Source organism: Phocoena phocoena, chromosome 6 (genome assembly GCF_963924675.1).
Source record: "Phocoena phocoena chromosome 6, mPhoPho1.1, whole genome shotgun sequence".
Taxonomy (NCBI): domain Eukaryota; kingdom Metazoa; phylum Chordata; class Mammalia; order Artiodactyla; family Phocoenidae; genus Phocoena; species Phocoena phocoena.
In genome coordinates this window covers 88,199,208-88,210,046 of record NC_089224.1, presented here as the reverse complement: position 1 = coordinate 88,210,046, position 10,839 = coordinate 88,199,208, and the positions used below count along the sequence as shown (strand labels likewise).

The 10,839-nt window shown below is 34.3% G+C and overlaps 1 protein-coding gene across 1 annotated transcript in view; it reads right to left on the bottom strand.

Moving 5' to 3' along the window:
* Positions 1 to 4,521: 4,521 nt before the first annotated feature.
* FSD1L (fibronectin type III and SPRY domain containing 1 like) overlaps positions 4,522 to 10,839 on the bottom strand; it is a 46,506-nt gene continuing 40,188 nt past the window's right edge. The window contains exons 11-12 of the mRNA XM_065878903.1: positions 9,921 to 10,009; positions 4,522 to 4,787 (exon numbers count right to left, since the gene is read on the bottom strand). Coding sequence (XP_065734975.1) covers positions 4,665 to 4,787; positions 9,921 to 10,009 — 212 coding nt within the window. The 3' untranslated portion in view covers positions 4,522 to 4,664. The remainder of the gene's footprint in view (positions 4,788 to 9,920; positions 10,010 to 10,839) is intronic.

The window sequence follows — 10,839 nt, the reverse complement described above, 5'->3', positions numbered from 1 at the left end:
ATACTGGAAATGTTTAAAAAAAAAGCATTTTCATAACCCTTAGACTCTCCAAAAAGTTCCAATACTAATAAAAATGCCTTTTATCAATCACTTACAATTTGACTTATTTTAAAACTGGCCCAAACTTAAGAAGCTCCAAGCCAAAGCAAACACATTCACCTACCTGCTGTCCTACATACTGTGAAATCCTCTATATGTCCCTTCCCAAGGACCAACTTACATTGAACGGGTACCATTAAGAAAATATATCAAAAAAAAAAAAAAAAAAGAAAGAAAATATATCAATTTAACACAGCTCAAATGATTACAAATCAAAAGTCAGGACCTTATATTGACCCAGAACTAACAAATACTGTTTAAATTTAATAAGTGAGTAGTCTGGGGAGAAAAGTACTATGACAATCTCTGATATCTATTCAATATTTATAAGCCAATACTAACCTTTATATGGAATACCCAACAATATCTTTTCAACAAAAACATATACCAAATATAATCCACTTAACCTCCAAATTACTCAAAAAACTTAAAGTATTTACATTAATCAAATATTCCAGGTAACAAAGCTATCATATGTGACATATCAAGATCACAAATATTTGCATAATATGAATACTGTAAGATATACACAAAACTAAAACTATGCTGAATATGAAATAATCTTTCTGCAATGATTAAGGAAACATTCATGATCTCTTATAAGTGCTCTAGTACTGGCATTATGAAATGTAAATTAAAAATAACAAATAACTTTATGGTTATTTGGATGTTGAGTAAATTTATGCTGACCATACACTTCCCTAAGAGAATATATCCGGTGTAAAAATAAAATCAAGGAAGAAAATTCTCCAGACACATTTTATGTGACTACATATAAGTGAACCATTTTATATGCAGTTAATTAGAATTTTTTTTACAAACTCTAACATTTACTTTTTAAAATTTCTGACTTATTAGCAAAAACATTGTTTTTAAGATGCAAACTATGTCTTACCACGCAAAAGCAGCAAAACTACTATATGCACAGAAAATCACACTTCACTAATTTGGGAAATCCAAATACGAAGTATGACTGTCATATCCCAGACACTTAAATATTTGTTGTATGAATTAGCCAATGAATGAACACTGACCTTACAAATATGGAGTTTTTTAAAAAGAATTATCATGATGATTTTTACATATAGTCTGTAGTTTAGTTAGCCTAGATTCACATATTTTATAGAAGTCTACACTGTCTCTTTAAAATTAATATTCTGAAACAATCATTTTCCATATATATCCTTTTCCAATTTTTTCCCATGTTTCCAAAAGACACTATCTAAGTAACTTAATAATTTTATGGGAAAAGTATATATAAAAAAACTAATCATTCTAGGTAAGTCATGGAATAGAGTATCTTAGCCTAATTAAAAGATTTCATTACAAATTATTTATTCTTTATACCACCAAGGATCAGTCTCAAAAATTCAAATTATACACGATACTGTACACACCTTAATTTCATAAATGAGCAAATAAAGCCAAGCCAGTATGTCTCTTTAGATGATAACATGGGGAAAAAATGATTGCAGAACAAATTCGGTCAAGTCTAGCTGTACAGCAGCAGTTCATGGTTTGTCAAAATGGTACAGGTGCCATCAGTTAAAGCCATGTACAGACAGGCACGCCTTTAATACTTTCAATTTGTTTACCTACACCTGGAACATTCAAAGAATTACTGTATATTAAATGTGTATGTATATTCAGTTAGTAAATGCTTGGTATATACATATTTATGAAAAGTTAAAGATGTATGTGACAGTCAGTCCAAAGAGTCAAAATGAATTGTAAAAGAATTCTTTTTCTAAAGTGCTTAAGGCAATTCCTTCATTTCTTTACCCAGTTTACTAAAACTGCTTTGGGATTCAACTGCTAAAAGAGAAAGGCAATACTAAATGTATGTTTTTATAAAACATAATTTTTTTTACACCTGTGGTAACATACATTACCGTCAACCTCTCATGCATTTCTTTTACAGAAATCAATCATGTTTGACCTGTCAAAACGAAGAGTTAAAAAAAAAAACAATAAAGAATATTTGAAAAGGTATACCAACTTTCCATAACGTCTTCAATTGAGTGCAAAAAATCTCAATATTTTTTAATTCAAATGTCAAAGAGAATGTTATATACTGTGTGTCAAGTTAATGGTTACCTTAATTTGAGACTATGTAAATAGGCACTACAGTTAGACTATTTTCTAGTTTGAAAATAAGGGTAGGAAACTTCCTCCAGTTTAACTTAACACAAATAAACTTAAATCAACTAAGCTAAAACCTCACACACATTTTGTTCTTTTTTTTTTAGAGACTTTTAAGAAGAAGCACAGTAAAAGGAAAACCTCAGATTCTTATTCTGAGGTATAATAGTATTACTTCAAATGAATTTTCCAAATGAATATTAGAAAACTTTATATGAAGGGTTTCAAATGATGACATGCGCACAGGAAGAATAATATGCACTCCTCCAGCCCGATTAATATTTCCTTTTCCTCATGCCCCTGCAATAGAAGCCCCTTACCAGTATAATATAATGGCCTCTGGTTTAAATATCAGCTGACACTGCATGGGGGATGGAGCAAGAGCATGCTTAGAGGAAGCAGGCACTTAATTAAAGAGAGGATACGATTATACAGACGTAACAGTGAGAGTTTTTAATACAAGAACTTCTGGCTTTTTCTGTGTCATCTTGTTAAAATATACATAACTGTTCACAGAAAGCAGTTCACATAAAGCTCCACCACTAACTTACTGTTTTCAGGTTTAACTCTATGAAAAAGAATTATAACTTCCTGTTTCCTTAGGTCCTAGAACGACCCTGCTGTAGGGACATCCAAAAATTTCTTTCAAAATCTCTAGGAGAGACAAAAACCAAAATTATATTTATTTGGAGAATCAAAAGAATATCTACTGACAATGTCATTCTCTAAACTTCATTATAGTCTTTAAAATATGTCATCAGACAATGGTATAGATATGAATGTCCTCTGAAAAAACAATACCCAGTTCAAATGAAATTCCTTATTTAGATTTGTTTTACAATGAACAAAAAACATCCTATCAGTAAACTTTAAGAGAGAATGAGCTGTTCCTATTCCACAGGGCTTTCTGTAGAAAGCAATTCAAATGTAATAAGCAGCAATGGTCACTTCTAGGGAGGTTGTCATAACACAATATACTTAAAACGTGAACGAAAGAAAGTCAACATGAGAAAGTAAAAGTTTCAAAAATTAAGGGATATACAAATCCAGACCTCTTTAAAATGCTCAATGGATTCTTAAATACTGTAATTACAACTTTCAGTTTGGCTCAAAGGACTTGTTACAAATTTTAATCAACTTTAAAAATATAAATACTCCTCTCAATAACCGTGGGTGTTACTCATTGTTTAACACATTTTCCCTAAGTTTGGTAAAGATTACTCTATGTTGATTTTTGGAAGAATTACAACCCTTTAGAAAGCAAATGCATGTAGCAAAAAGACTGAGAGAAAAACCACCTCTGAATAGTTATATCTGAAAAACTCATGTGCCAAATAAGTCAGAGATTTGTAGTTTTTCAAAACAGTTGTTTAAACCATTCCATCTTATTAAAAAGCAGATTAAATGACTTCAGTAAAGAACAGTTTTAGGCACCTCCCTTTATAACCTATTCCTCGTAGATAAAACTTGAATAGGTAGCTTTCTCTACTTACTATACAGCTTTAATAAACTTTCATCTTCCTAGAAATGTTAAAAATCAGTTATTACCAAATTCAAGTGGGAATTTACCAAAGGTAACTACTAAAGGTAGTATTAAACTAGACAAAAAATCAGAAAATATAAAGCATTAAAAAATCTTACCCATCATCCAAAACGATGGAAAGAAAAGTCTGATTAAACAGGGTAACATATAAAGAATATCCCTTTGCAGCAGGTAAAAAACTGAAATCTGGGTGATTTTAAGCTATTTTGTCTAGAAACTTCCTACCCACTTTCTTTTTTGAGTTATAACCATAAGAGAAATATCACAATATTTGGAAAAGAGAAAATGATATTCAATCCAGTCAAACAAAAGAGGATAATTTAGCAAACCTCAGCTTGTTTATAAAAGGGGAAAAATAAACTATTGTAAGAAAACCTTTCTAGCGCCCCCAAACAATTATTTCCATTTTTAGAAAACCACAGAGGACTGTATAGTTTTCAAGCTTCAGTGTAAGAACTAAATAACAGGTAGTGATGACATTAAAAAAGAGAAAGTACAGAGGAAAGAAGACAAGATTTAAATGCTTTTCCCTCAGGTCCTAGGGCTACCATATGTAACTAAACGTATTAGAAGAACCAAAGTAATCCAAGAAACACAAAAATGAGTTTCTATGTAACTACTTAAACACTGCCTTTTTCTCCCATTTACTCTTCAAAACATCAGTTTCTTGCTCGATGTCTGCTTGCTTCTCTGATATTGCTCAGCAGGTTCCTGTGAATGCTTCATACTAGATGCTTGATGCTAACAGATCCCACACCTTAAAGCAGAATGTAGCAAACCTGATTTCCACCACTCAAAAATTTCTGTGATTAGTAACTGCACAGAAAAGGCCACCCGTTCAAGAAGGGGTGAGGGAAGGTAAACATATTCTGAATAGGCATTACTGAGTAATATTGTTTAGGCTGCTAGCCGAACCAGTCATTCCATTTTCACTTTTCTGAAGTGTTCTCACAGCACTTGGAACCTGCATCCCAGTATTCAAAGAAAGTCCACCGCACCAAACCTAAGAAAGGACAAAAACAAAGCTCCAGTCAGATTTCAAATCAAATGAAAACTTAAATGATCCTTATATTTCTATTTGAAAGGCAAAATGCCACATAAGTGAACATTATCAAATTCCAAACTGATAACCTTTGTATGTGAACTGAGGGGAAGTGGAAAGGCTAACTCAAGAGTCTTCTAGAACCAAAGAAGTCTTTTAGACTTTCCAAGAGACCAAAGGAAGTCTCTATGAGAGCAGAACCCACTGGAGCTGCACACAAGAAAGGGAAGTAAGGGCTGTAGAAATTTAGAGACTAAATTGGATGAATCTAGGCAAAAGACATTATTATTATTGATGCTAACGTTCACAACCAAGAGAAGTGCACAAAGAGTCAACTTCTTTACCCCAATTACTGCTTTAGATTTTGAGAACGAGGTGTGGCCTGACACTATAGGAATTTAACACCCCTCTGTTAACAGAGTAATTCCATGAGTTTCTTCCCTAGCTTGTTAACAATAAGAACTCTTTTATAATTCTTTAAGGTTGTCAGAGGAAAATGCAAATGACAATATCCAGATACACTTGCCATATTCTATTATCATAAATGTGAATGAGTTTATGAAACATAAAACTGCTTCACTTGTGAACAGAGCAGCTGTCATTCAGTAAACTATAACTTATTTGGAATACAGTCAAGAGAATTAAAATGTGAAAATATGAATCAGTTAAACTGTCATCAACTGCCATTTATGTAGCAGACATAAGCATAAATCGAGGGAGAGTCTAGAAATTTTTTAAGTATTCCCAACTTCAACTATATCCTAAAGTATTAAATATTTACTAAGTAACTATAGCATAGTTACAAAGAATTTGCTGACCTGTGAAATGTATAACTATATAATTAACATTCTAAAATATTAATGACAGAAGGTAATGATAACTCTTTTTTTTTTTTTTTTTTCGGAACTCGGGCCTCTCACTGTTGTGGCCACTCCCGTTGCTGAGCACAGGCTCCGGACGCGCAGGCTCAGCGGCCATGGCTCACGGGCCCAGCCGCTCCGCGGCATGTGGGATCTTCCCGGACCGGAGCACGAACCTGTGTCCCCTGCATCGGCAGGTGGACTCTCAACCACTGCGCCACCAGGGAAGCCCATGATAACTCTTAAAATACAAAAACAAGACAAAAACATGGGACTTCCCTGGCGGTCCAGTGGTTAGGACTCTGTGCTTCCAATGCAGGGGGCACGGGTTTGATCCCTGGTCGGGGAACTAAGATCCCACATGACACATGGCATAGCCAAAAAACAAAAAACCAATATGGCACAAATGAACCTATCTACGAAACAGGAACAGACTCACAGACATAAAGAACAGACCTGTGGTTGCTGTTCTTTATGTCTGAGGGATGGGGGGGTAGGGGAGGGATGGACTGGGAGTTTTGGGTTAGTAGATTCAAACTATTATATATAGAATGGATAAACAACAAGATCCTACTGTATAGCACAGGGAACTATATTCAGTAACCTGGGATAAGCCATAATGGAAATAATATAAAAAAGAATGTGTAGGGGAGTTCCCTGACAGTCCAATTGTTAGGATTAGGCACTTTCACTGCCAAGGCCTGGGTTCAATCCCTGGTTGGTGAACTAAGATCCCGCAAGCTGTGTGGCCAAAAGAAAAAAAGAATGTATATATGTGTATACCTGACTCATTTTGCTGTACAGCAGAAATTAATACAACATTGTAAATTAACTATACTTCAATAAAAAATAAATTAAAAAATATAAAAGCAACTGATTATAAAACTACTATCTTATTTTATTGAAAATTATTTGATTTAAAAAAATATTTACTCAAAATATCTAGCACAAAGGTGGAAGGGAAAATCAATGGAGAAAGTTTAGTCTTTTTCAGTAAGTGGCACTGGAACATGTGGACATTCATATGCAAAAAGGGATAGGGACGGTGGGAGGGAGACACAAGAGGGAGGAGATATGGGGATATATGTATATGTATAGCTGATTCACTTTGTTATAAAGCAGAAACACACCATTGTAAAGCAATTATACTCCAATAAAGATGTTAAAAAAAAATAGATCTCAAACCATGCTCTATACCATATATAAAAGTTAACTCAAAATGGATCCCAGACCTAAATGTAAAACCTAAAATTATAAAACTACAAGGAGAAAACAAAAGAAAATATCTTTGTGGCCTTGAGTTGGGCAAAGCATGATCCATAAAAGAAAAATAATCGATAAACTAGACTTAATCAAAATGAAAAACTTCTCTTTGAAATGTCAAGAAAATGGAAAAAAATCAGAGACTGGGAGAAAATATTTGCAAAACATTTATTTGATAAAGGATTTATCCAGAATACATAAAGATATCTTAAAACTCAATAATAAGAAAACAAGTAACCCAATTGTAAAAAATGAGCAAAATATTTTAAGATACTTCACCAAAGAAATTATACAAACGGCAAATAAGCACATGAAAAAAGCATGACATTCACTAATGTAATTATAGTTTCATCATTTGGAATGAAAAAACAATGAATAAACTCACTACCTACTTTCCTGAGATAGACTCAAATTAAACATGAAATCTACCCTTTTAAAAAGCATATCTGAGGGCTTCCCTGGTGGCGCAGTGGTTGAGAGTCCGCCTGCTGATGCAGGGGACACGGGTTTGTGCCCCGGTCCGGGAAGATCCCACATGCCGCGGAGCGGCTGGGCCTGTGAGCCATGGCCGCTGAGCCTGTGCTCCGCAACAGGAGAGGCCACAACAGTTGAGAGGCCCACATACCGCAAAAAAAAAAAAAAAAAAAAGCATATCTGAGACCTAGGGGAAAAATAACTTTGAATTCCACATGGTAAAAATACTGTCCTTGAGTGACCAATTTGGAAAAACAGCCAAAAATAAATCATATGCAGAGGTTAAAAAGAAAATAACCTTTCCAATATCCCTAAGTATGGTACTACAAACAATAACTTTATTCACTAATCATTTTTATTTTTTAAGGGAAATCTAGGAGTCTTCGTTATTAGCATTCTTTTTTTTTGTGGTACGCGCGCCTCTCACTGTTGTGGGCTCTCCCGTTGCGGAGCACAGGCTCAGCGGCCATGGCTCACAGACCCAGCCGCTCCGCGGCATGTGGGATCTTCCCGGACCGGGGCACGAACCCGCGTCCCCTGCATCGGCAGGCAGACTCTCAACCACTGCACCACCAGGGAAGCCCCTATTAGCATTCTTTTAAACTTATTTTATGACTTTATGGTATCTAGGGTAAATAATCATTATCAATTGTGAGATTTAAAAGTACTGTATTTTAAACCCACATATAACCTGAATACTTTATCCTTACAGTTTAGGAGTTACAGTTGGGGGTGACTGTCGAAGAACACACATATAAACATTCCACCAAGTCTGCAATGGAAATACACCATCCTGATCTGGAGAAGCAGCCCCCAAATTAAGGAAAGTTCTAGCCAGAATAATGATGATCTTAACTGGATTGCAGAACTCCCCACAGTGGCCTAATCTTATAGGGAAATGCAACAGATAAAGGAATTAGGAGAAGCAGTAATATTTCCTTAATAAAAATATAAATTCAAAACCAAGTTTCATTTTGTGTGGAAAATCATGATGTTTTCTCAAATTGAGTAGTCCTGAAATTATACACGTGTATATAGACATACATATATTCAGTCTACCACACATAGATAGTCATCTAATATTTTACAAAGATTGTACTGCAGTGGAAAAAGGATGATCTCAGTAAATGAATAAGTAGATGGAATAAGCAGCTATCCATATGGAATTAAAGAACATATTTCAACCTTAACATCATACCAAACATATCATTTCTATATTGTACTTGTATTGTAAATGCAGTCTATGTCTAAATGTATAAGGAAAATTTTGCTTTTAGAAGAAAACACAGTATTTTCATGACGTTGGGAGTGAATAAAAATTTTTTAGACTGAACACAAAAAGTGCTAACCATAAATGAAAAAACGGATAAACTGAGCAACATAAAAATCAACAACTTTTGTTCCTCAAAAGACACCAATAAGAGAGGGGAAAGGAAAGCCAGAGTGGAAAAGATAACTGCAATACATATATCCGGCAAAAGACTCAGACTATAGAAATAACTCCAAAACAATCAATAAGAAAGAGGAAGAAAATCCAACAGAAATACAGGCAAAAGACTTGAGCAATCATTTCACAAAAGAATATATCCAAACAGTCAATAAACATATTAAAAGGTGTTCAACAGCACTAATCACCAAGGAAATGCACATGAAAACCACAATGTAATATATCATACCCATTAGAAGGATACAAATTTTTAAAAAGACAATACCAAGTGCTGATAAAGATGTGGAGGAATTCAAACTCTCATATACTGCTGCTGGTAAATTAGTATAACCAACGTCTTTGGAAAACTCTACTACAGTTGGTTACACACATACCATATGATCTAGTAACCTCAATCCTAATTATATACCCATTGGAAATACATATACATATCTACCAAAAAACATTAACAAGAATATTTATAGAAGTTCTATTTGTAAATGTCTCCAATGGGAAACCACCCAAGTATCCAACTAAATTAGAATGGGTAAATAAATTATGATATAGTCATATAATGGAAAACTATACATATACATACAATAGAAAACTATGTGAACTATCACCACATAGAAGAACATGGATAAATCTCACAAACATAATATTGAGCCAAAAAGATACTGTATGATTCCATTTATACAAAGTTGAAAAGAAGGCAAATGAATTTATGGTACAAAAACTCAAGACAGTAACCACTTTGGAGGAGGGCCTCTGGGGGCTGGAAATGGGCACAATGCTCCGTTTTTTGACCTAGATGCTGGTTACAAAATTGAGTGCGGTCCTATGAATATTGATCAAACTACACGCTTATGGTTTGCAGACTTTTGTGTCTTAACACTCATTTCAATAAAATATACCAAAAATATACAGACAAACACAGATTTGGGAGAGGTGGACTGGGGAAAGGGAGAGGACTATAAAGAAAAAATAAGGTATTGTGCTTCCCCAAATATACAGCATAGATTGTTCTCCTTAAAGTTGCCAAACCAAATAAAATATAAATTATGTACTAACCATGAAACCAGGTAGTACTGGCTGAGTAAATTTTGTCTTAAAGGAATACAACAAATGTTTTGAGTTTGCATCATAGAAAGAAAGTTGACCTAAAAGGAAGGAGAAAAAAAAGTCTGATTTATTATTGAAAAAAATCATAATATCTAATTAAGTCTAACATAAAATCATGCATAAAAAGTAATAACCAAATGCACATTTTGGCATTAATTTTTTTGTCACTATGAGGACTGGCCTTAGTAATTCTCACTTGCAAATCAGTAGTAAACATGCTTAAGAAAAAGCCCAAATCCAGTTTTCTTTCCCTGGTTTTCAAGATCTCCGTAGGGCTTGCATAATCTGGCACTATTCTACTTACTCAACTATAGACTATTTATTTTATCATTATTTAACAAATGGCTTCCTTAGCCCAGTAAAAGCCATGGTTATTTCTTCTTCATTTTTATTATATAATCAGCCTTTCCACCCAAATCCTATCACCATTTAAGGTTTACTCTATGAAACTTTGTCTTCTAACTACTTGAAGCCATGCTTATACCTGAGTTTCTGAAATCATGGTATAGTTATCACCGCTTCAACTTTGTTAATTCTTAAAATCTCCTCACAGTCCGTCTTTCAACAATGATCATGCAACTAAATCACTCTTTCTGACCACCTAACTGTCCAACCTGATGGCATCCTCACAACTGTTATCACTTCTTCAAACTCTTCTCTCATGACTATTCTCTTGGTTTGTTTCCTAATCCTGAGGATATCTTCTGTCTCTTTTTCTCCTATTCTAAATGTAGATGCTTAAAGCCAGAAACAGGGGCATCAACAGTGGTCAGACTCCCAGGGAGGAAACAGATCACCTCATTGCTCTTTCAAACCCATCTTTCTAGATGCTTCTCACTTAACCTCTCTGAGCCTCAGTTTCCTCATC